The 27,422-nt window shown below is 39.3% G+C and overlaps 1 protein-coding gene across 7 annotated transcripts in view; it reads right to left on the bottom strand.

The window, feature by feature from the left end:
* The window catches only part of LOC122551062 (protein furry homolog), a 350,939-nt gene that overhangs the window by 56,162 nt on the left and 267,355 nt on the right, over positions 1 to 27,422 (bottom strand). For all 7 annotated transcript variants that reach the window (XM_087988218.1, XM_087988219.1, XM_087988222.1 and 4 more), the window contains 7 exons: positions 22,465 to 22,562; positions 22,198 to 22,368; positions 21,229 to 21,369; positions 18,927 to 19,106; positions 12,629 to 12,790; positions 4,038 to 4,112; positions 1,539 to 1,712 (listed from right to left, as the gene is read on the bottom strand). In XM_087988218.1, the coding sequence (XP_087844344.1) occupies positions 1,539 to 1,712; positions 4,038 to 4,112; positions 12,629 to 12,790; positions 18,927 to 19,106; positions 21,229 to 21,369; positions 22,198 to 22,368; positions 22,465 to 22,562 (1,001 nt within the window). The remainder of the gene's footprint in view (positions 1 to 1,538; positions 1,713 to 4,037; positions 4,113 to 12,628; positions 12,791 to 18,926; positions 19,107 to 21,228; positions 21,370 to 22,197; positions 22,369 to 22,464; positions 22,563 to 27,422) is intronic.

The raw sequence follows: 27,422 nt of genomic DNA, 5'->3' as shown, positions 1-27,422 counted from the left end.
TTGTCTAGATCATTAATGTGAATATCACATGAATAGTTGTGGTCCCAACACGGATTCCTGCGGAACTCCATTATTCACTGGCTGTAATCCTAAAAAAAAGGACCTCTTTATCCTTACTCTTTGCCTTCTGCAATCCTCGATCTATGCCAGTATCTTGCCCCCACCATTACAGGCTCTTAGTGAGCAGCCTCCTGTGCAGTACTTTGTCAAAGGCCTTTTGGAAATCCAAATACATCACATCCACTGGCTCTCCTTCATTTAACTTTCTGATTGGCTCCTCAAAGAATTCTAACAGATCTGTCAGGCATGACTCCCTCTTGACGAAGCCATGCTGACTCAACTCTATTTTACCAAGCACTTCCAAATACTTGCAATCTCATCTTTAATAATGGATTCTAAAATCTCACTAACAACCAAGGTTAGGCTAACTGGCCTATAATTTCCTGTCTCTGTCTCCCTCCCTTCTTGAAATGGGTTTTATGTTAGTCATTTTTCAGTATTCTTGAACCCTCCCTGACTCCAGCGATTCTTGAAAGATCACCACCAATGCCTCTACAGTCCAGTCAATTATCTCTTTCAGAACCTTAGCATGTTGTCCATCCAGTAAGGGTGATTTATCCATCTTCAGACCTTTCAGCTTCTCCAGCATCTTCTCCTTAATAATGGCCACTATATTCACCTCTGCCCACTGACTCTCTTGAAGTTCTTGATATGCTGTTTGTGTCTTCCACCATGAAGACTATGCAAAGTAACTATTCATGTCCTCTGCCATTTTTTTGTTCCCCATTACTATTTCTCCAGCCTCACTTTCCAGTTGTCTAATGTCTACTCTTGCCTCTCTCTTACCTTTTACATATCTATTCTTGCATATTACCACGTAGCTTACCGTCATTTTTCATCTTCACCCCCCTTATTGCTTTTTTGGTTATCCTCTGCTGGTTTTTAAAAGACATACTAATCTTTTGGCATCCCCGATCTTCACTACATTGTAAGCTTTCTCTTTTGCTTTTACGCTGTCCACTCATCTTGCCCTTTATTGGGTGAATTTCTGCTGTGCCTCTTGAATTATTCTCAGAATCTCCAGCCATTTCAGCTTCACTTTCTACCCTGCTAGGCTACCCTTCTGACCAGCTCCTCCCTCATGTCTTTGTATTTACCTAATTTTCCCAGTCTACCTACATATTGAAGTCCCCCATTTCTTACATGCCTTTTCTACCTCCTGATTTATTTTCTCCCCCACATCCTGTTCATCAGGCTCCCTTTTCTTTTGTATTTCCTCAACTATATCCACACAAATTCTATGCCTTCCAACCTCATATCGCTTCTTGCTATTAATTTAATTTCATTTTTAAAAATATAAACAATACAACTCTGTCTCCTCTGCACAATCGCCTGTCCTTTGGATAGGATACATATCTTGGATATCTAGTTCCCTGATCCAATCCCCTGGCTGCAATGTTGCTGTAATATCTCTGTTCGAAATATTAACTTGTGCCCTCTCCACAAGACTTTCGATTGCAAATTTTAAACAACCTCACCTCTCCATCCTCCAGTTCCACATCCAGGAAGTCAAAATCTCTAAAAACTCTGAACTGTTGTTCACTTGTTGTGTCATCCATATTTTCTTGCTCCCTTTGACCATCTTCTGATGATGACACTAAACTTGCCTGATGTTCAATAAGATCAAGATCTCCGCTTGAGGAGAAAATAACCTAAAACACATATCGCAGATTAATAGTATTGCCACTGGGTACATTCATACATTTAATAGAATACTTACATAATGTAAAAGAATAAGTACAGATACCCAGGATAAGCACAGGTACCCATAAAACAACAAATCAATTATTTGATTTACTCTACATTATTCCAATGACAATTGTACAAAGAAATAATATCATCTAGATGATACTGTTTCCGTTGTAGAACCTTTTCAAACCTTCACGAATCTGACTTGATCAACAGATATATTTACTTGAAGAGTGTTTAAACTCACAACGAGTTAACTTTTACCAATTATCCCACAATAATTCTAATTACAAATAACAATTTTCACTAAGAGATTTTAAGCCTTATGCTTAATAAATAACTTGATTTTACTTTATGAGACACAATGTTTTTAAGAGTGAAACAAGAGTCAGATATGGTGAAGATTTTAATTGACAGTAACAAAACGTGCCATTCCTAATTGTTACATGTTTTCCAATCAAAACATGTGACAATATTTTAAGTCTGTTTTCTAAATGCCAAATCATCTTAATATTTCATTATCAGTTTGCAATTTTCATTTGTTGATTGTAAGGGAATAATTACATGAGTAAATCAACATACTTGTATTATTATTTTCACAGACATTTTCAGTATATTTATATAGATGCATATTTTGAATTAATAAAACATGTGTCTAGACACATTTGTGACATTTAGACATGTATGTAGAATCCATCCTTTACTCTTTTTAACTTCTGCAAAAAACTTACATGGCTTTCTTAAATCTAAAGTGGCTGCTATTAAATTCTAATTTTCCTCCTTTCATTGGTCTCCTTCTTGTTTTGGGTCTTGCAACTAACCCCCACTTGTAAAGGGATCAGAATATCGTGTCCCAGGCGTTTAACAAAATTATTCTTTGTTGGAAGGTACAGTCAAGTACCTTGGGCTAATGTGCCTCCTGAAAGACACATTTCAGTTGATCTCTGAAGATCCATCAGGCAATGAAAGACTACCACACAGAGAATTAGAGAATAGAACATTTTCAAATTCTCCACGATTGAATGTGTTGGTGCTCCACTTCAAGTTTAAGAGGTTTTAGTGCTTGTGCTAAATCACAAATCATGTACAAGTACAGGCAACACAGTGGCTCTGTGGTTAGCACTGTTGCCTCTCAGTGTTCGATTCTACCCTCAGAATGAAATTGTGGAGTTTGCATATTCTCCCAGTGTCCAAATGGGTTTTCCATGGGTGCTCAGGTTTCCTCCCACAGTCCAAAGATGTGCAGATTAGGTGGAATGGCCATACTAAATTGTCCTGTAGTGTCAGGCTAGGTAAGTTAGCCATGGGAAATGCAGGGTTTCAGGGATATGGTGGGCGGGGGTTGGTGGTGGTTTGGGTGGGATGTTCTTTGGAGGATCAGTATGAACTTGATGGGTTGAATGGCTTGCTTCCACACTGTTGGGATTTTATGATTCTATTGAATAAGATTGGATGCATAAAACCCAGAAAGTCAATTTTTTGATAAATAAGCTGACACTAAGATTGCGTAATATACATTTCTAATTCAATATGTCTGATCAAATACACATGGGGAAAATGTTCTTGTTGTTACTTCCTTAATTTTTAATGCTATCCAGACAAAAGTCAACTGTTAATAATCATACATAAGGAACCATTATTTTTGAATAGAGACAGAAAACATATTTAAAAGTACCAAATTTCACAGGAATGGACATAATACTGACAGTTGGTTTAATTTTACAATCAAAATGTAACAAAAATTATACGAAATAATTAATAACAGTACAATTCCTTCCATTAAACTGAATCAATAATTTAAAATTCTTAGTAAAACCCTGAGTATGTCCTCATAACTAAACTTCAACCCTCATTTTCCCAGTGGCATGTGTAGCAATGACAGATATAATAGAGGCATTAGTGAGAAGCTGTCAGTGCAACTGACTTGAATTGAAACAAAACTGGATAGACTAAAAATTAGTTCATCCAGAAAACTATATTTCAAAATCGTTTGAAAAATTGTAACATTATCTGTATAAATAAAAATTCACATATCCTTTTACAAAACACAATTTTTGAATAAGTTTAATTCATATCTTCAGACAAAAAATCTAAATCAAATGGCAAACTTGCATATTTGACCTTAAATGTTTTATAATTTAAGTAGTTTAAGAGTCAATCTTGCATATTTAGCTGTGTTGGTGATAATTACACAAAAAGCTTTTTAAATTTAAAAATCTATAATTCAAGTGCTTCTTTAATATCTTATGTTTAAATAGCTATTCACATAAATAAAGTCATCAACTTACAGAAGGATTTTTGGTTAGGCCTACATCCTGACCACACAACGTAAGAACGTTCACCAATTTTTCTCGTGTTCTTTTCTGTCAAAGAAGACATGGTAAAGTTAAAACAATAGGCAGGAATTTCACTGACTCGAGATGGTTTGGGAACCCTTTGAAAACAGCACGTAAGTCTCGATTCTGGGTTTCCCAACCACACACTAGGAGTTTCCAATTCTTGACAGTACCTTTCTTAAGGGTGAGGAGTAGAACTGGTTGCAAGCTTGCAGCAATCACTCTCAACCTGGGAATGACATTGCATGGCATAATCCTTCACATGTTGGACCAGCTTTAGAATCATAATTCATTACACGTCAGGAGGTGTTATGAATTATTTTCTGCATGTCTGAATCTTTGAAAGGTAAGTTCAAAAGTTCCTCCTCACACCCCGGTGCCAGGACATAATCTTCATTGCTGAAGGGTGGGTGCCATCTCCAACAGATGTTCAGAGACAGCCACAGGGGTTACCAGGCCTGGAGGTGAATTTAGTGCTGTGGGATTTCATCCCAGTAACAATAACTACCTTCCAGCCTAATACCTGACATCCCATCCCAATTCATAAGCTCCGCCCTTACACACACACCCCATGATCTCTCAAGCTGGGCTATGGCAATTCTATGTCTACTATGCACTGTGTAAAAGCAATGGACCAAAGAGTACATAATGGGACTAGGCTGAAAGTACAGGTATCACTCTTGACATTTTCTTGATACCACTGAGCCTGACTGATAGCACTGCTATCTGATCTCTCCTCTCAAAAACATAATGTTTATTTACAAGGCCAAGAGGTTTCAAGTGCTTTGCAGTTTCAGCTATTGCAACTTTAAAGGGTCTAGATGATTGAGACTTGTCTTAGGTGACAGTGAAAAGGAGCGTTTTTTTTAAAGCAGAGTAAGGCATCAATAAATGATTAATTTTAAAGCTTCTTTTGCACGTAACTACTACTATGGGCATGTAGGTGCCATATCCCAACATGGCGGTTGATGGGGTGGATGAAGAGGCATTGCATGGCATGAGAGTTTTTATGGAAGTTATAGGTTTGGTATGGGTATGGCAGGGCATGGAGAGTTTGTGGATGGTGATGGGATGTCAGGCGTTAGGCTGGAAGTTTTCTGCATGAAATGGGATGAAATCCCACAGCACTGAGGTTGGCCTTTTAAACAGCCTGCCTCCACACCTGGTAGCCCCTGTAACTGTCTCTGAACATTTGTTGAGAATGTCTGGCCCAACTGTAGCTGGTAGCCACCCTTCAGCAATGAAGATTATGTCCTTGGGCACATTTTCCCCAAAGAAGGCAGGAAGAGCTGGGAAATGTTCTGACTCTCACTACTCACCTTGATGATGAAACTCCAGTCCAATATGTCACCTACCCATTAATTCTCTCCATAGATATGCAGAGCAATTAAATTACCAGTATACATCATGCAGCATTTCACTTAGATTCAGTTATATCAGAACTTGGGGCTGAATTTTCCTTTTTGTTTTGACAGTGTTCTTTTAAAAGTGAGATTCATAGCAGCTTTCCTCATGCAATCTTCCATTCATCTCAATTGTGCAACTGGCCAGTTTGGTGCCCATCTTGTGGAAAAATGTGCTAGAAAAGGCAGGCGTGCTGTCTGAAGTCACAATTTTGTGATATATTTAAACCCCACTTGCACACTACTTCAAATTCAACAAGCAAGAACTGCCTTCACACTATGATTCCAGCATTATCTGCAGGCAAGTGGACCAGAAAGGCAAGTCTGCTCCTTGGTTCACCAACAGGGACTTGGAAGTATTGTTGGACAAGATAATGAAAAGGAGACCAGAGATTTCTTTCTGTTCATTGGAAAGGAAGGCACACCACCAGACACAGACAGCTAGACTGAGACAGCAGACCTGTTCAGTATGGTAGAGCAGTGCAGGAAGAAAGATAATACTCTGTACACTCCATAACTTTGAGTATAACCATCTTATCTCTACTATCTCTTGCTTGAGGAACTTTGCATACATATCTCATTATTGCAGGCAGGATTGGCACTTATCCTACCATACCACTAACCTCTTCTGCTTTTTGTGCTTCCTACTCACTCAAAAGGGGTCAATTTACCATCTGTCCTGCATCACCTCCAATTGCTCTTCCATGCACTGTCATCATTCTCAATCCCTCTCTGTGTCTCACTGCAGAAAGAAATTGGTCAACCTCCAGAATGATAACTCTATGACACCCCTACCGACTGACTAATGCCTGGGTTGGTTGCACTTGATCTGCAGGATTAACAGTGGTTAACCTGTGGATTGGAATTGGACAAGCCCCTTGACTTACTTGATGGTAAACCTAACTGACTATAGTCCCTCTTAACCCTATTATTGACCAGCCCCCTTTGATTTTACATGTATTCATTTGGTTGAAGTATGTGCAATATTTTTGCCATTAAAGTTGTAGGCACATGCTATAATTGTGACACTGACATAGAATGGGGCCATATAGCACAGGGTTCAGTGTTGGGGCCGCAGCTGTTCACATTATATATTAATGATCTGGATGAAGGGACTGGGGGCAATCTAGCGAAGTTTGCCGATGATACGAAGTTAGGTGGACAGGCAGATAGTACTGAGGAAATGGGGAGACTGCAGAAGGATCTCGACAGTTTGGAAGAGTGGTCCAGGAAATGGCTGATGAAGTTCAATGCGAGCAAATGCGAGGTCTTGCACTTTGGAAAAAAGAATACAAGCATGGACTACTTTCTAAACGGTGAGAAAATTCATAAAGCCAAAGTATAAAGGGATCTGGGAGTGCTAGTCGAGGATTCTCTAAAGGTAAACATGTAGGTTGAATCCGTGATTAAGAAAGCGAATGCAATTAGATTAGATTAGATTACATTACAGTGTGGAAACAGGCCCTTCGGCCCAACAAGTCCACACCGACCCGCCAAAGAGCAACCCACCCATACCCCTACATTTACCCTTACCTAACACTACGGGCAATTTAGCATGGCCAATTCACCTAACCTGCACATCTTTGTGACTGTGGGAGGAAACCGGAGCACCCGGAGGAAACCCACACAGACACGGGGAAAACGTGCAAACTCCACACAATCAGTCGCCTGAGGCGGGAATTGAACCCGTGTCTCTGGCGCTGTGAGGCAGCAGTGCTAACCACTGTGCCACCCACCAATGTTGCCATTTATCTCAAGAAGGTTGGAATATAAAAGCAGCGATGTGCTACTGAGACTTTATAAAGCTCTGGTTAGGCCCCATTTGGAGTACTGTGTTCAGTTTTGGGCCCCACACCTCAGGAGGGACATACTGGCACTGGAGTGTGTCCAGCGGAGATTCACACGGATGATCCCTGGAATGGTAGGTCTAACATATGAGGAATGGCTGAGGATCCTGGGATTGTACTCATTGGAGTTTAGGAGGTTAAGGGGAGATCTAATAGAAACTTACAAGATAATACATGGCTTGGAAAGGGTGGACGCTAAGAAATAGTTTCTGTTAGGCGAGGAGACTAGGACCCGTGGGCACAGCCTTAGAATTAGAGGGGGTTAATTCAGAACAGAAATGCGGAGACATTTCTTCAGCCAGAGAGTGGTGGGCCTGTGGAATTCATTGCCGTGGAGTGCAGTGGAGGCCGGGATGCTAAATGTCTTCAAGCCAGAGATTGATAAATTCTTGATGTCACAAGGAATTAAGGGCTACGGGGAGAATGCGGGTAAGTGGAGTTGAAATGCCCATCAGCTATGATTAAATGGCGGAGTGGACTTGATGGCCCGAATGGCCTTACTTCCACTCCTATGTCTTATGGTCTATAGCAGTATATCCACCTATTTGATTGCTCTAAACTGTGACATGCTGCCACCTCTCCTTATGAACTAAAAAGCAATCCAAGCCACAAAGACTGGCAGCCTCCAAATAAATTCAAGATAGGTTTGTGATGTATAAAATTATGAGGGGCACAAAGTGGGTAAATAGGTAAGATATTTTCTCCTTGGTGGGATGTTTAATGAGCGACAACATATTTAAGGTAAGGGACTGGCGGTTTAGAGGGAATGTGAAGATATGATGGGAATATCAACAGGTATGAGATTCTTGCTCCCTGTACGGATGAGGAAAAGGGCTCTGGACAGGATGAGCCAGCTGACCACGGCACAATGGTGCAGAAGGCCATTCAAGCGGGAGGAGCAAAAAGACAAGTAGTTGTTATAGGGGACTCTATAATTAGGGGGACAGATAGTATCCTTTGCAAGCCAGATCGGGAGTCTCGCATGGTGTGTTGCCTACCCGGTGCCAGGGTGCGGGACATCTCTGACCGGCTTGAAAGGATATTGGAGTGGGAGGGGGAGGATCCAGTTGTTGTGGTCTACGTTGGGACTAACAGCATTGGCAAAGCTAGGGTGGAGGACCTGTTTGGGGATTATCGAACACTAGGAAGGAAATTGAAGTACAGGTCCTTAAGGGTCATAATCTCCGGATTACTGCCCGAGCCACGTGCCAATTGGCATAGGGATAAGAAAATTAGGGAAGTAAACACGTGGCTAAGGGATTGGTGTGGGAAAGAGGGACTCCACTTCATGGGGCATTGGCATCAGTTTTGGAACCGGGGGGATCTGTACCGTTGGGACGGTCTCCACCTGAACCGATCAGGTACCAATGTTCTCGCGAAGAGGATAAATAGGGTGGTCAGTAGGACTTTAAACTTCTGAGTTGGGGGGAAGGGAAAGTGAAAGCGACAGGGAGTATGGAGTTAAATGGAAAGATAAGCAGCAGGATAGCATATATGCAGGCAGATTTAAACTTCAGACAGACTAAGAATGCAGCAAAAAGGAAGGATAACTTAGGACATCTTATGACTTCCAATATCTCTAATGATAAGAAAGTTAGCATTAAAGCACTTTACCTGAATGCTCATAGCATTCGTAACAAAGCAGATGAACTAATGGCACAGATCATCGTGAATGATTATGATGTGGTAGGCATCATAGAGACGTGGTTACAGGGGGGTCAGGACTGGCAGTTAAACATCCAAGGGTTTTCAACTTATTGAAAAGGCAGGGGGGTGGGCAGAGGTGGCGGGGTTGCCTTGTTAGTTAAGAACAAAATTAAATCTATGGCACTGAATGACATAGCGTCGGATGATGTGGAGTCTGTGTGGGTGGAATTGAGGAACCACAAAGGCAAAAAAACCATAGTGGGAGTTATGTACAGACCTCCTAATAGTGGTCAGGACCAGGGGCGCAACATCTACTGGGAAATAGAGAAGGCATGTTAGAAAGGTAAGGTCACGGTGATCATGGGAGACTTCAATATGCAGGTGGACTGGGTAAATAATGTTGCCAGTGGATCCAAAGAAAGGGAATTCATGGAATGCTTACAGGATGGCTTTTTGGAACAGCTTGTCATGGAGCCCACAAGGGAGCAGGCTATTCTGGACCTAGTACTATGTAATGAACCAGGCTTTATAAAAAATCTTAAAGTAAGGGAACACTTAGGAAGCAGCGATCATAATATGGTAGAGTTCAGTCTGCAGTTTGAAAGAGAGAAGGCAAAATCGGATGTAATGGTGTTACAGTTAAATAAAGGTAATTATGAGGGCATGAGAGAGGAACTGACGAAAATAGACTGGAAGCAGACCCCAGCAGGGAAGACATTAGAGCAAAAATGGCAGGAGTTTGTGGGTAAAATTGAGAACACTGTACAGAGGTTCATCCCCAAGAAGAGAAAGATTATCCGGGGAGGGATTAGACAGCCATGGATGACAAAGGAAGTCAGGAAATCTATCAAAGAAAAAGAGAGATCCTATAAAAGTGGCCAAGAGCACTGGGAAATCAGAAGATTGGGAAGGCTACAAAAACAAACAGAGGATAACAAAGAGAAAAATAAGGAAGGAGAGGATCAAATATGAAGGTAGGCTAGCCAGTAATATTAGAAATGATAGTAAAAGTTTCTTTCAATACATAAGAAACAAACGACAGGCAAAAGTAGACATTGGGCCATTTCAAACTGATGCTGGAAGCCTAGTGATGGGAGGTAAGGAAATAGCAGGAGAACTTAAGTACTTTGCATCAGTCTTCGCAGTGGAAGACATGAGTAATATCCCAACAATTAAAGGGAGTCAGGGGGCTGAGTTGAGTATGGTCGCCATTACAAAAGAGAAAGTGCTACAAAAGCTAAAAGGTCTTAAAATTGATAAATCTCCTGGCCCCGATGGGCTACATCCTAGAGTTCTGAGGGAGGTGGCTGAGGAAATAGCGGAGGCGTTGGTTGAGATCTTTCAAAAGTCACTGGAGTCAGGGAAAGTCCCGGATGATTGGAAAATCGCTATTGTAACCCCCATGTTCAAGAAAGGATCAAGACAAAAGATGGAAAATTATAGGCCAATTAGCCTAACCTCGGTTGTTGGTAAAATTCTAGAATCCATCATTAAGGATGAGGTTTCTAAATTCTTGGAAGAGCAGGGTCGGATTAGAACAAGTCAACATGGATTTAGTAAGGGGAGGTCGTGCCTGACAAACCTGTTGGAGTTCTTTGAAGAGGTGACAAGTAGGTTAGACCGGGGATACCCAGTGGATGTGGTCTACCTAGACTTCCAAAAGGCCTTTGATAAGGTGCCACATGGGAGGCTGCTGAGCAAGGTGAGGGCCCATGGTGTTTGAGGTGAGCTACTGGTATGGATTGAGGATTGGTTGTCTGACAGAAGGCAGAGAGTTGGGATAAAAGGTTCTTTTTCGGAATGGCAGCCGGTGACAAGCGGTGTCCCGCAGGGTTCAGTGTTGGGGCTGCAGCTGTTCACATTATATATTAATGATCTGGATGAAGGGACTGGGGGTATTCTAGTGAAATTTGCCGATGATGCAAAGTTAGGTGGACAGGCAGGTAGTACTGAGGAAGTGGGGAGGCTGCAGAAGGATCTCGACAGTTTGGAAGAGTGGTCCAGGAAATGGCTGATGGAATTCAATGTGAGCAAATGCGAGGTCTTGCACTTTGGAAAAAAGAATACAAGCATGGGCTACTTTCTAAACGGTGAGAAAATTCGTAAAGCCAAAGTACAAAGGGATCTGGGAGTGCTAATTGAGGATTCTCTAAAGATAAACATGCAGGTTGAGTCCGTGATTAAGAAAGCGAATGCAATGTTGTCAATTATCTCAAGAGAGTTGGAATATAAAAGCACCGTTGTGCTACTGAGACTTTATAAAGCGCTGGTTAGGCCCCATTTGGAGTACTGTGTCCAGTTTTGGTCCTCACACCTCAGGAAGGACATACTGGCATTGGAGCGTGTCCAGCGGAGATTCACACGGATGATCTCTGGAATGGTAGGTCTAACATATGAGGAACGGCTGAGGATCCTGGGATTGTATTCATTGGAGTTTCGAAGGTTAAGGGGAGATCTAATAGAAACTTACAAGATAATACATGGCTTGGAGAGGGTGGACGCTAGGAAATTGTTTCTGTTAGGCGAGGAGACTAGGATCCGTGGACACAGCCTTAGAATTAGAGGGGGTAAATTCAGAACAGAAATGCGGAGACATTTCTTCAGCCAGAGAGTGGTGGGTCTGTGGAATTCATTGCCACAGAGTGCAGTGGAGGCCAAATGTCTTCAAGGCAGAAATTGATAAATTCTTGATGTCACAAGGAATTAAGGGCTACGGGGAGAATGCGGGTAAGTGGAGTTGAAATGCCCATCAGCCATGATTGAATGGTGGAATGGACTCGATGGGCCGATTGGCCTTACTTCCGCTCCTATGTCTTATGGTCTTCTGGTCTTATATGGAACCCACTGCCTGCAATGGTGTTAGAGGCAGAAACCTTTATAACATTTGAATGTTTAGATGTGCACTTGCAATGGCAAGGCTTACAAAGCCTATGGATCAAGTGCTGGAAAATGGGATTACAACAGTTCGGTGATTGCTTTTGATCAGAATAGACTCAATCATCCAAAGGGCCTTTCTCTGTGCTGCAGACCTCTATGACACTAGAAGTAAGCACTAAGAATTGAAGCTAAGAGACATAATATGCATTTGTGTTGATGCATGACATGCATGTCTGTTCTTGAATGCAATGCAACCTGACAGAAGCATGCAAGTCATAAGAGTCCCTAGCTCTACACTGAAGTCTTAGAGGGCTAAGATATGTGTGGGTTGATCTGAGAGTAATGATATGGTGAGACTGGTGGTTTGTCAGTGTTGTCTTACTTGGATAAAGGGTTGAGGAGTATGGTGTCCATAGAACATGCAGTGACATGGTGATGAAGACAGAGTTGAATGAAGGCCAGTGTATCAAGTGGGGTATTGCTCCGACTTTCATGTAGAGAATTGCTGGTATTAGTTTTTCAATGGGGAGGATAATTGGTAGCTGTGTAGAAATGAAGTGTATTGAGCTTATGAGATGCAAATACATTGAAATAAGGTCGATACCCCTCAATTGTAAATTCATTTTCTTGACATTGAGATTCTATCTTTTTTTCATCTTGTCATAATTTCTCACATTTCCCACCATTTTATAGGCTACTCAAGAGACCATAAAAGGTCATCCATTGAAGGTGGATGTAACACAAAGTCGGTTGAATATGTGAAACGTACCTGGGAGAACTGGGGTCTCTTCCAGCTCACAGGGACCAAAACATTTGAATTAGAGCTCGATGAGGTAGATGAAGTGCTTCGAGTGACAGCTATTGTCCTCGGTTTTCCATCCCTCCCAGATGGACCATGAAGATCATCATAATTTCTTCCAATCACGGGAGTCTCCAAAAAAGCAAGAAAATTGTACAATCTGATCCCACAAATCACTATTGAACCAACTCTAATTTCAATGTTCATTAAAGGAAAGCTATAAAATAAGTTGGTCTTATCCAACAATATCTCAGATACTTTAGATCTCTACTCAATATTTGATGGCATCGGACAACAGGCAATGTTTAACATGGATACAACACAACCTATCATCAAACAGAAACAATTTTAAAGCTTTCCAATAATGGAAATTACAGCATTAACAATATTTAACCAAAGTAGTTTTTATTTTCATGACGAGGAAATAACCATTATATACTCTGCTATTTGTTAGCTAAAAATATTTTGAGAGATAATTGCTTGATATATTACTGAATTTTTCAACAATACAATTTTCAGTTCAATATGCATGTCTGTTCTTGAATGCAATGCAACCTGACAGAAGCATGCAAGTCATAAGAGTCCCTAGCTCCAAACTGAAGTCCTAGAGGGCTAAGAAATGTGTGGGTTGATCTGAGAGTAATGATATGGTGAGACTGGTGGTTTGTCAGTGTTGTCTTACTTGGATAAAGGGTTGAATTGGAGACCAAATTTAGGTCTATGAAATTTGTATTGGTATATTCCACGACTATGGGATTGAATGATTTCAGTTGAAAATAAAATCAAGAAAAGTGACAAATTAAAATGTTTCCAGTACTTTTTTCTCTTAGAGATATACAGTTTTTTAAAAGAAATTTCTACTATAGTTATTAACCTCATTGTGTTGATTATATACAATAATAAACATTTTTCATGTTCCATGGATCTAGAGAAAGAGATGTGATTAAAAATATCTCATTTGGCTTCTTTTTCCTTTCAGATAAAATAATTTATTCCACATTGCAATGTATGATTAAGTATAGTATTACTTTCTTCAGTAATATATTAAGGTTAATTAAAAACAGCATATAATGAAATAGTTGTAATCTTGTTCCCACTGGCCATGGACCCATAACACAAAAAACATGTCCTTAATTAGCATTAAATACTAAATTTACTTAGAAAGATTGTTGGGATGGGAAATAAGTAAATAAGATTTCTACCACACTATAGTGAAGTAACAATGGTAGAATAGCTTCAAGGAATATATCAGCAAAATACAACAACTTGCATTTACCTTGTGTCATTAATTTAAGAAATATCCAAGAGCACTTAATTGATCCAAATCAGGCAAAAATGAATGCGGAGCCAGAAATGGGATAATAAGCAGGGTATTTAGTCAAAGAAATGGATTGTTAGGAAGATGAAAGGAAAGCAGAGAAGCAGAGAAATTTAGGGAAGGAACTTCAATAGCATGGCCATCAATGGTGGAATGAAGAAAGGAGGGTGTTGTAGGAACAGATAGTTCAGGATAGTGAGGAGGGTATCAATTCATTGGAGTTGACTGGAATTCATTCTTGCTCTACTACAGAGAAAATTATTGGTCTCTGATAAATGTTTAAAAGTTATTTTTTATTCGTAATATTTTACATGATACAAATTACTGATAAAGTTATTAGAAGAAAATAAATAAAAAGCAACAGAAGTAGTGAATGATATAATTAAAACAATATAACCCAGGACAAATAAATTTGTGGCAAATATTTGAAGTTTGAGCAGCTTTGCCTCAGAGTTTATGAGCTGGAGCATGAACTACAGACACTGCAACACAAACATAGAACATTAAAGCACAGTACGGGCTCTTTGTCCCTCAATGTTGCACTGACCTGTGAAACCAATCTGAAGTCCATCTAACCTATACTATTCCATTTTCATCCATATGTTTATCCAATGACCATTTAAATGCCCTTAAAGTTGGTGAGTCAACATCATAAGGTTGAAGTGGTCGGCACAGGGCAGTACGGTTGTTTGATGCGTGTGTCCTGAAGATGTTCCCTAAACCATTCCACAAATTGGCGTCCTGTCTCCCCAATATAGAGGAGACCACATCGAGAGCAACGGACACAGGAGATAAGGTGTTTGGATGTGCAGGAAAATCTCTGCCAGATTTGGGGCCTTGGAGGTGAGGGGCTAGGTATGGGCACAGGTTTTACACCTCTTGCAGTGGAGGGAAAGTGCCAGGAGTGGAGGGTGGGTTGGTGGGTGGCGTGGACCTAACAAGGGAGTCGCAGAGGGAATGGTTTCTGTGGAATGCTGTGGGGAATATATTTCTGCTGGTGGGGTCTGTCCCTAGGTAGCGGAAATGGCGGGGGATGATGCATTGTATCCAGAGATTGTGGGGTGGAAGGTGAGGACCAGGGGTGTTCTATCCTTGTTGCAGTTGGAAGGGTGGGGTTCAAGGGCAGAGGTACACTAGAGTCCACTTAATTAATCTTGTCCTGTTATGAAGGGCTTATGCCTGAAACGTTGACTCTCCTACTCCTCGGATGCTGCCTGACCTGCTGTGCTTTTCCAGTGCCACACTTTTTGACACTAAGTGCAAATAAGATACTTCTCTTGGATGGAGAGTCTAGAATGATGTGGGACATTAAAAATAACGAGGATGCCAATTAGGTCTAAGATTAGGAGAAACCTTTGTAGTCTGAGAGTTGTGAACCTTTGGAATTCTCCACCACAGAGGGCAATGCAAGTTCAGTCCTTCAGTATGTTTAAGATAGAAATTGATAGGTTTCTGAATACCATTTGCATACAAGAGTTATACTGATGGGGTGGGGAAAGAGATTTGAAGTGTTTGATCAACTATGATCACATTGAATGATGGGGTAAACTTATGGCCTAAACGGTCTACTCCTGTTCCTATCAAGCAAAAAGCATTTTAAAAATTAAGTGAAAAAGGTGGAGATCTGGAAAAGTAGAGGAAAGATATCACTAGTCAGATTGGGCAACAGGCTGCCTTACAATAATCATCATATAGGACAAAGTATAGAAGAAACAGCTTTGGATGTTTGTGAAAGAGATGATGATAATCAATGCAGAAGAGCAGGTTAAGTTAGACTTGCATTGTATAACAGGACTAAGAGAAAGTGAGGACTACAGATGCTGAAGATCAGAGTTGAAAACTGTGGCACTGGAAAAGCACAACAGGCCAAGCAGCACCCGAGGAGCAGGAGAGTCAACATTTCAGGCATAAGCCGTTCATAACAGGACAAGATTACTTAATGAGCTCAGAATTAAGGTACCCATAGGTAACAGCAATCACAGCATGATTGAATTTTACATCCAGTTTGAAAGGGAAAAGACTGGGGCCAAAATTGGTATTTCAGACTTTAATACAGACAACTATATGGCCATGAAGGCTGAGTTAGCTGAAATTGACAGGCATACTAGACTAGGAAACAGATCAAAAGAGACACAGTGGCAGCTAGGGAAAGCATCATACTTAAGTCAAAAGTATCTGTGCCGATGTAAGTGATAGTCAGATAACTGGATGCACTATAAAGAATGATTAAAGGAGTAATCAGGAAAAAGAAATTACCATGAAAGTGATAGGTGGTTGAAAATGTAAAAATAGATAACTACAGTTTCAACAGGTATTTAAAAAATCAAAAAGTAAAGTGAGTGTTGGTCCTTTTGGGAGTAAGAATGAGCAATTAATAGTAAATCATAGGAAATGGCAGATGAAGTTACTAAATATTTTGCATCAGTCTTGACTGTAAAGGAAACAAAACATTTCTGTAATAGGTATAAATCCAGAGGTGGAGGGGAGAGAGAAGTTTACCAAAATTGCAATTATGACAGAAGAGGTACTACTCAAACTGATGGAACTGTGGGCTGACAAGTTTCTGGACCCAGCCGCACTTCAGCCAAGGGTCTTAAAACAGATTTAAAAACAGAAATTACTGGAAAAGCTCAGCAGGTCTGGCTCTGTGGAGAGAAATTACAGTTAACATTTCGGATCAAGTGACCCTTCCTCAGAACTTTCTCCTGTTAAAATAGATTGCTTTAGAGACAAATATTTTCAAAATTCCATAGATTCAGAAAAGCTGCCATTGGATGGAAAGAAGTAAAAAGAATTCCTCGTCAAGAAGGAATGGAGGCAGAAAACAATTGCTTGATATCTGTCATCGGAAAGGTGTTAGAATTGATGATTAAAGAGATAATAGCTGCATACTTTGAAAACCTCAAGGTAATCAGGAAGAGACAGCCTGGTTTTATGAAAGGGAAATCACGTTTAATCAACTTTGGAATTATTTAATAGAGTAACATACAATATGGATAAAGATGAGCCTGTAGACAAGTATTCTTGGATTTCCAAATGGCTTCTGGTGAGCTGCCACTCAAAGACTTATTGCAGAAAATCAAAGCTCATGCGTTATGGGGTAACATGTAAACATGGATAGCAGATTGACTAGATGGAAGAAAACAGAGATTATACATAGATGGTACTTTGGAGAAAGTGAGGACTGCAGATGCTGAAGATTAGAGTCAAGAGTGTGGTGCTGGAAAAGCACAACAGGTCAGGCAGCATCTGAAGAGCAGGAAAATCAACGTTTTAGGCAAAAGCCCTTCATCACAAATGAGCTGGGAGCCTCAGGGATGGAGAGATAAATAGGAGGGGGTGGAGCTGAGGGGGAGGTAGCTGAGAATGCAATAGAAGGATGGAGGTGGGGGTAATGGTGATAGGTCGGAGGGGAGGGTGGAATGGATAGGTGGGAAGGAAGATGGACGGATGGGATAGGTCATGAGGGCGGTGCCGAGTTGGAAGGTTGGAACTGGGATAAGGTGGGGGGGGGGTATGAGGAAACTGGTGAAATCCACATTGATGCCGAGTGGTTGGAGGGTCCCAAGGTGGAAGATAAGGCTTTGTGTGATTGGCAGGATGTGATTAATGGAGTCTGTGCTCAGCTGGGGTCTCAACATTTTACCATTTCGGTAATTGACTTAGACGAGGGGAGCAAAGGGTTGGTAGCTAAATTTGCAGAGAACACCAAGCTAGATCAGGAGTTATGTTGTGTAGAAAATAAGGAAGTTACAGCTGATATGGATAGTTTGAGTGAGCAAAAATCTGGAGTTAGAGTATAACATAGTAAAACGTGAAGTTGTTGACTTTGGTAGGAAGAATAAAAAAGCAGAATATTACCTCATTAGAGAATCACTGCAGAAATCCAAGGTGCCAAGAGATTTATGTGCTCTGGGGCATGAGTCATAAAAAAATTATATACAGGTACTATTCATCATCGGGAAGGATATGGGATGCTACCCTTTATTATGAGAGGAATTGAACATCAAAGTTAAACAAAGGACGTTAGGCTTCAGTAATGCAAGGCATGGGTGAGACAACATCTCAAACGCTTTTGTGCAGTTTTGGTCTTCTTATTTAAGCAGAGATGCAATTGCAATTGAAGCAGTTCTGACATGGTTTACAGATTGATACCTAGAATGAGTGTGTTGTCTCATGAGGAATAGGTTGGACAAACTGAGGGCATTTCCACTGGAGTTTAGAAGAATGAGGGGTGACCTGATTTATGCATATAAGATCCTAAAAAGGTCTTGACAAGTGGAGTTGGAAACAATATTTTCTCTGTGATCAGTACAGAACTAGGGGGCACTGTCTTAAAACTAGACATCAACCTTTTAGGGTAGAGATGAGGAGACTATTGTTTTCCTCTGAGATTGAGATACTTTGGAACTTTGCCTCAGCAATCTGTGGAGGCAGGGTCATTGAATATTTTTAAGATAGAGGTGAATAGTTTTTTTGTTAGGCAGGGGAATTAGGGGTATTAAGGGCAGGCAAGAACACAACAGATCAGCTATGAACTTACTAAATGGCACAGCAAGCTTGAAAGGTTAAATGATCCACTTCTACTCCTACTTTGAATGTTCATATGGAAGTTGGAAGGATAAAGAAAATATAGTGAGAACAAAAGAGAAAAAAACAAGAGTGGATTTAAACACAAAGATAAACATTTTAAATTGGAAATATTGAGGGACTGGCACCAACGTAGCTCAAGAGGAACATAAATTTTGAATGGGTTCATGAAAAGTTGTGAATAGGCAGCCAGCAGGGAAACTTTGGAATAATCAAGTCTGCAGATGACAAAGGCATGGATGATTGTTTTAAGTGGGGTGGGATGAGGTAGGGCACAGTTGTATGATGTTATGCAGGTGGAAGCAGTTTTGTAGTAGAAAGGATGTGGTGCCAGAAGAGGAGCTCATGGACACAAAATACCTCAGAAATATCAAAGTGAAACTCCAGTGTCTTCCCTGGTAATTCCTTTGAAGTGTTTTTCCACATTCGATGCATATCCACTTGAGGTGGGTCACTATGCTGATTAGATGGTAGGACCAGACTTGCAGACCGACAGACTACTAACTTAAGAATGTTTAAGGCTTCTTTCCAGTGGGCACTCTGTAAATGCAAAGTAAACATTAGTTAATCAAAATTTTATAAAATCACCAGATCTGTAATCTAAACTGGTATAACGCTGACAGCTTTTCCATTTTAATTAATTGTTCATATGTCAATTTGTGTTGTGTATTTTTCCCCGGCGATTTTCTCTATTTCAGTCCCTTTCTGCAATGGGAGTTTAAATCTTTCATCAAAAACAGACAGGAACTTCAAACCTGCATATTCAAACCTGCAGCCTCTAGCAGCAAAAACGACAAGGCAACAGGTGCATAGCAGCACTACCACCTGTAAGTTCTTCGCCAAGCCATACAACATCCTGATGTAGAAATGTGTTACTATTCCTTCACTGAGTTCCCAAAAATCTTGGAACTCTCTTCCCAACTGTACTATGGATGTACCTACAACTCAAGAGCAGTTCAAGAAAGCAGCTCACCACCACTTCTCAAGAGAAATTAGAGATGGGCCACAAATCCTGGCCTATCCAACGTGTTGAGCCTCCCACGAGCAATTAAAAACAAATGTACAAAAGTGAGTGTGAAGGTCAATTTTCTGAATATTGTGCATGTGTAGTTGGCGAGATTAAGGTCTTGGGAAAGTGTCCAATGAAAGGCACAGTAACCTTAAAAACATTATTGTCTAGTGCTTAATTTATATAACCACAGCTTTGACTAATATTTTCATGAGCTTCAAGACTGTCACAATTTAATTAGATCCGAGGACAAACTATGTAGATTTGCAGTTACAATTCTTAGAATTATTTAGCTACTCTAATGGATGGGAATCAATTTCCCTACCCAAAGTCATGAAGTTCTCAATGACATACTTGGAATCCAACTGCTATATTCATGTTCGCTAAATAAGGAACTTGCTAGGGATTTCCTGTTAGGTACAGTTTAAAAAACAAAGATCTAGGGGCTCCTGAGACACAGTGATAGTGTCCCTACCTCTGAACCAGGAGATCTGGATTCAAGTCTGACCTGCTCCAGAGGTGTGAATTAACATCTCTGAACAGGTATGATTAAAAATAAGTCTAAAAATAAGGTCAAGACCAAAAGAGAACATTTAATAGCAAGTATTTACATCACTTTATGTTCCCAAAAGGAACGTTCGGGCATGTGGAGACCTTCTTTCCTGCCAGACTCTCCCTGTACTTTATCATTCACACTGGAAGCAGCCATGGCTACACCAATTTCTGGAGGCCAACCATGTTCAGAAGCACAAAGGAAGATGACATCAATCAAATGTCGTCCCTGCTTTTATGTTGCCTAATATCTTCCTTCCTCAGGAAAGTATTGTTGCCTTCCATTTCTTCATTTTTCATTGCTGTCAGATCATTATTGGACAACTGACTCTACTTATTGCAATGTTTTATGGCATGCAGAAAAACGTGTCATTTTGGTTACTTAAAAACCAGCCTGAGCATGTTTGATCAGCATTCTTGCCTGGGTATTGGATTCATTTTATATAATCTCAATCTTATTTCATAGTATGCAAATTCATCATGCCCAGCAGTTAAACATTCAGTCTTCCTTTTTAGAGCCTGAATAAGTTAGACAATCACTACTACCTGTGGCCAAGTGGACATCGATGTACAATTGATGACAGAGCTATTTTGTTTTGACAAAGAATTTTTTTTAAAAATCTCTTCATCATGAACAATTGCATGAATTTGTTGATTCAATTGGCCTGTTTCTGTACTGTAGGTTATACATAATTCTCTGAAACTGTTACTCATAGCAATATTTGATACCGAATTTCTTTCGCCAGTTTGGGGTAATCCTGTAAACTGGTGCAGATATCTATCTGAACTATGTAAATACTCACGTTTAGGAAAGTTGGGCAGAGTCAGATCAAAATCTCATCCTGGTAAGTATCCACTGTCATTGTGGCAAGGAGAAAATTCAAGCCAACACCTTAAATTCACTTTACCAACTGCTTTCACTAATGATTAGTTTATTATAGCTAATTGAAAACAGCCTAAAATCCATGTTATCTGCATTGATAAGCCCTTAATTAAGTAGCAGGTAATACCAGATTGTCAGTTATAAACCTTCCTTACAACATGGAAAATCCACAACATCACTACGAGTAACAACAAAAAAAAAACATGTCAATATTTTACCTGAATAAATTTTTCAATGATCTTCAGGACTTCCATGTTAAGTTGTTTTACAGGTATAGATGATAAATCTACATGGCTTAGGAGACTGTGAATGATCTGCAGTAATGACTGTTGCATGCTGGGAAGACCTTTATCCAACAACTGTTAGGTCAAACGTGCATTCATTAGTTCATTTCAAAGTTGACTTAACTTTCATGTTGTTAAGCCAGGACATTAATGTAAATTAATACTGAATACTGTAAATAAAAAGTATGTCATGTGTATAAACATTAAATCTAACATTTTCCTGAATAAAATCAAAACATTTTTGGAGGATTCATGAGTAAATCTGAACAATGGATTTAGAAGACCTCAATTTGGATCTTGAAAAACTAAATCTGCATTCTGAATTCTATGGCTGGGTAAAGTCAAAACAATGGAAGTTCTACTTCATGATTTTATACAAAGAAACTTTGCCGTGTGAGAATAGAGAATCTTTTTGTCTAAGGAGAGTGAATAAGATCTGCTATCATTCCATATGCTGTTGGATGTGAATGAAATCACCATTAAAGTGTATTGTTAGGTGTTAAGGTAGATGTTGAATAATTCTCCCATAAATCATTGGACTCAAAATTTCAAAACTTACTAAGTTTGGACATTTAACAAATTAAATTGTGATCAATTAAGGTCTGGATCAATTGATTTACTACTCATCATTTAAATGCACATGTTATATTAATAAAGAGAAAATTTCTCCAAACGTAGAACAAAAAGAGTAAAAGTTAGAAATATAAAGCAGGGCAATCTGGAGAGAGAGATAAAGTTGTTTACAGAACTATTCCATACAAGAGTTTGGAAAGATTTAACTATGTATTTTGTTTACAATTTTTTCAGTTTTATTTCATGTGAAACAAATTCTGAACGCAGAACTGAACAATGTACATCTAAAGAATCCAAAATAACAATAGCAAAAATATGTACAATACACACCTCCGCCATGTATGTAACCAAGTTCAAAGTAATTTCAGCAAAGGACTCATGGAGGTAACGACAAACAACATTCACCCATGTAGCACAGTCTCGTGTATAGCTGTGTGTCTTATACAAAGTCATTACATGTGCTAAGTTGGAAAGCTTAGGGTTCTTTTCTTCCATACAGACCTATCAGAAAAGTAGTACAAATTGTTATATATTTTGATCTTAAAACATTATTGTTAAAAAATCTGCATTTTAAATTTTAGCACACAAAGGACAAACCTGAGCTATGCGATCTGCAGAATCCTTGCAGAACTGGGTAGGGTTATCAAAGTGCTGAATCAGATGTGGAAGAAGGCAGAGAACATTCAAGGGAAATCCTGAAATAGACAAGTAATGGAAAGACAATTGAAGTACAATCTTAATCTGATTCATTTCTAAAGCTAATTTATTGGGCTGTCTTTTTAAGCTTTTTGCAAGGCTGCGCACATGCACTGTTTGTCTGAACATGATTTGACAGGTACTTTTCTGGCTGCCATACATTTACTCAGCAATGTGAAAACACTGCCAAATTAAATCTCAGTCACTTCTTGTTTCTGACTTGGAGGCGAATGGCAAGAAATATTTTGTATAAAACTCATGACAAAATTCTGGTCCTGTCGCATCACGATATGGGGTAATGGGAGAGAAATGTTCACATGTGCAGAAGCATAACAGTTATAAATATCTAGCAAAATACACAAAAATAGGAGTAGGAGTGGACTATGTACCCCTTGAGCCTGATCCATCATTCAAAACTATCATGGACAAATCTTCTTGGGCTTCAACTGTACTTTTCTGCTCGTCCTTGGATTCACTGAAGCACCAAACATTCATCTATCCAAGCCTTAAATGTATTTGATGATGGACATTCCACAATCTTTCATGGGAGAGGATTCCAAAGATACTCAGCCCTTTGAATGGAAAAATTTCTTATCTCCATCTTAAATGAACAGATTCCTTAAATCTAAATGAAAATATTCCTCAGCTCATCAAGGTCCCTCGGAATTCTGTTTGTTTCAACAAGATTGCTTCTCATTCTTCTACAGAGCCAATTTGCTTAACATCCTGTCATAGGACAACCTTCTCATTCCAAAGACTAATTTAGTAAACCTTTGCCACATTACCTCCATTGCAAGTATATATTTTCTTAAATGTGGAGACCAAAGCTGCACACAGTACTTTAGATGTAGTGTACAATTCTAATTGGTTTATGTATTCCTAAACTCCAATCCCTTTGCGATAAAGACCACTACATGGCACTTGTCTCCTTAACTGCTTGTTGTACCTACATGGTAAGTTTTGCATTTCTTGCACAAGCACATTCAAAAATTGTTTTCCAATTCTAACAATCAAAGTGAGTAAATTCACACTTCTCTGTACTATCATCCATCTGCCATTTTGTTGTCCAACCACTTAACACCACATGTTTATATTTATTTGCAGCCTTTTTTATATGCTGCCCAATGCTTACCTTTCTACCTGGCTTTGTATCATCAGCAAACTTACACTAAAAGACTGATGTTAATGTATCTAAGTCCTCAATATAAAATGTAAATAAATGCCTCACAAGCATTGACATTGGACACTCCACTATTTAGGGTTTGACAACTTAAAAGTACCCCATTTATGCCCACTCTTTTCTCCTGGCTATTAAACAATCTTTCATCAAAGCTAATATATTAGTTTAGTTCCAAGAGCCCTTAGCTTGCCTATTAACCTTTTGTGCATCATTTCTTGAAAATGCTTTTTGCAGAAATACTACATCATCCCATTTACCTACCTTACTAAATACATCCTCAAAGAACTCCAATCAATTTGTCAAACAGAATTTCTCTTTAGCAAAATAACATTTACTTGTTCTAATCATACTATACTTCTCTAATGAATTAGTGTATAATTCTTTGATAATAGATTTGAAAACTTTCCTGACAACTGATGTATAGCTAGCTGGCATGTAGCTCTGACTGAGCCTAGGCTAATCGGCGCAGAGCTCTCTCAGATGTTAGGCTAAATTACCTGTAGCCTACTGATTTCCTAGAATGCATTTAAGTACATAAGTTAAATTTCATACACAGTACTTTACATTAATGCAGTAATTAAATTCTCTAGTGAATTTCTTCCATTTGTTGCTGTACTCTATGGTTGTGATTTTTAAGAACAGCAGTAGGCCTTTCAACCATTGAGGTGAAAACAATGACTGCAGATGCTGAAAAACAGATTCTGGATTTAGAGTGGTGCTGGAAAAGCACAGCAGTTCAGGCAGCATCCGAGGAGCAGGAAAATCGACGTTTCGGGCAAAAGCCCTTCATTAGGACTTTTCCCGAAACGTCTGACCTACTGTGCTTTTCCAGCACCACTCTAATCAAAGCTGTTTTAGTGTCTGGCACCTCTGGGAAAGTTAAGCCCCTTATAACTGAAAATGTTGTGGGAACGCAAGCAATCAGAAGGATTACTCCTTGTTTTTACCATGTGTGAAGGTGGGCTGCATAGAAGGCCAGCCATTGCACACTGGCACTGTATAGAAAGTTTCAAAAGCAAGCATGACACATAAAATAAGCCTATCACCTCTGCCACACACCCGATAGCCTCTCAAAACCTTGATGCCATCCTGATCTCATGTACTCAATCCCCACATCCCCTCATATGAATTATGTTACCTCATTACCCATAGTTCTTCATACCCATGTTATGCCTCTGTCGCTTCTGCTTGGCTCCTCACCTTCAGGCATTCTACAGCCATGTACACAACCCCATGTACATTTACTAGCCCTATGTTAAGTTTGTGTCATCCCATGCCCTTCTACCTATCACTGCTTGCTGTTATACCTACCATATGAACTGATCTAGCACTCACCAAGGGCACACCTCAGGATTCATGCAGAGACAAAATACAGTTTTATTAAATAAAGTTCCAAAAGTATATTGCACACTTCACAATAATATGCTGATTCATTAAAACCATTTTTTGAACTACATGTTTTATAAGATTAATTTTTTTTTCCAGTGCTACTATTTCTTTATAACAAGCAGCATTGGAATTAATTTATAGCCATACTTCAAAGAGTCTATAAAGACTTGGAGTTGTCAATGAAACTGAAATGTCAGTCACCCTACTGTTATATTGGATAGTTGTGAAGTCAGTCATGCAGCAATGATTCTGTAATGGAAACCCTCATACCTACGGCAACAGATGAAGTGAAATAGCAAGCAATTATGTTTTCCTTAACACTACAGATTCTTTTTCTCAAAGATTTAAAAGACAGGCCTTTTAAATGCCTTGATAGATGCCTCTGGCCATTGCATGTGTTAGGTCCTTGAACTTTGGTGGGTCCTTTTGATATCTTTGACAGTTTCAACAGTTTATTCTGATGGGTCTGCTGGCAGTTCCAATTATTGTGAAAGTTAATGAGCTTATGCATCTTTTACGTACATTCATTCCTACTTCTAATCATGTCAAAACACACCTAACCTTCCTAAATTTAGCCAAGGATCATATTCCCTTTCCAAATGGGAAACCTGGCCATCCAAAGAAAGGTTCAAAGTTCAGACCTGCTCTTACAAGTTTTGCTCTGCACATTTTGGGTTTCACATTCCTGCGTTACCAAAATCTGGCTTGAGTAGAGACAACTTATGATTTAAGTGGTCAGCTGCTTCCGTGAAATGCACAAGATAGATCAGACCTGACCTTGTTTTTCTTGCCTCTGGGAAAATAATGAAAAGGCAAAAATCAGGCCTAAACCCAGATTGTTGTGAACCGAGTCTGTTTATAAAGGTTTTGCCTGCATAGGTTTTGTGTTTAAACTCTAACAGCTCGATCATGAAATAAAACAATGCAACAAGAGACATCTATAAAATCTACTCTTACATTTTTTAAAGTATTTCCAAATTAACAGATCTAGACTTTTAGCCACTTTTGAGCTTTCAGATTTTTTGGAGCCTTAATGGTTACTGGATGAAATGTCAATAAATATTCAATTTATGAATACTGAAGTGGGCAGCATATTCAGTTAAGTATATATACAAAACTAAATATGATCATTATAGTTTCTTTTAGGAGGTTGTTTTACATATGTGCCAGTACCTGTGTAACAGTAGATACTAGAATACACAATAGGTACTTCTATTTACTATAAAAGTTTTTATGTCTTGACCCTCCATGATATGTAGATTACCCAATTTTTCCTGCAGTAAATTTGTGTGATTTTAAATGTTGTATTTTTGAAAATATAATCACAATGTCTGCCTGTTTCTCTAAAATGCTAAGTAATTTATTTCAGAAATATATTAATTTTCTCTAATTATCATGACTGTCATGATTTCCTACTGCACCCAGTTTATTTGTTTATTTGTGAAAACAGAAGTGATTCTTTAAGACCTTGGCTACTTTCACAGTATAGGAGAATCGACGTTTCGGGCATAAGCCCTTCTTCAGGAATAAGCCCTTCTTCAGGCTTATGCCCGAAACGTCGATTCTCCTGTTCCTTGGATGCTGCCTGACCTGCTGTGCTTTTCTAGCAACACATTTTCAGCTCTGATCTCCAGCATCTGCAGTCCTCATTTTCTCTTACTTTCACAGTATAAACATGTAAGCTGAAAGTCGCTGGCGACATTGTTAGCTTATCATCACAATTTCACAGGAAGTAAAATTGTGGGGTAAAAATGGGTGATGCCAGATTTGCAGTCAGTTACACACCTATGGTTACCAATCCTATAGGATTGTCCTGGAATCTCCAGGAATTAGCTACTCATTCCTTGGAACTGTTGAAAGCAATCTAGGAGAATAATAATTATACTTTTATAAGGGGCATTATATTTCATTTCACTTGAATTTCATTTACAAGATATATATATATGGGGGAAATTTAAGTACAAAGTCATGTAATGAAACAAATCACCCAGTTTCCTTTCCATTAACTCGTAACGGAACAGGAAATCAGACTGGATGTATAATAGAAAGGTTATCCAATTCTGCCCACTTTGCACCCCTGCTAAAGTTTAATTTGAACTTTGAAAGAGGTTTAGAAGTGTTTTCCACCAGCATGTGAAACTTGATATACCTCTCTGTTGGACAGTTTTAGAAAAACTTCTAAACATTCAGATACTACTTTCTTACATCAAGTTATTTTGTTTCTATGTTCAAATCCTCTTTTTGTTTCAAGCTTTCTTCTGTAAAATATTATGGCTAACCTGATCAGTTG

Source organism: Chiloscyllium plagiosum, unplaced genomic scaffold (genome assembly GCF_037043375.1).
Source record: "Chiloscyllium plagiosum isolate Xiang-an unplaced genomic scaffold, Cpla_swu_hap1 HiC_scaffold_6, whole genome shotgun sequence".
NCBI classification, from domain to species: Eukaryota; Metazoa; Chordata; class Chondrichthyes; order Orectolobiformes; family Hemiscylliidae; genus Chiloscyllium; species Chiloscyllium plagiosum.
Note: the sequence above shows the minus strand (reverse complement) of the source record. Positions and strands in the feature narration are given on the sequence as shown.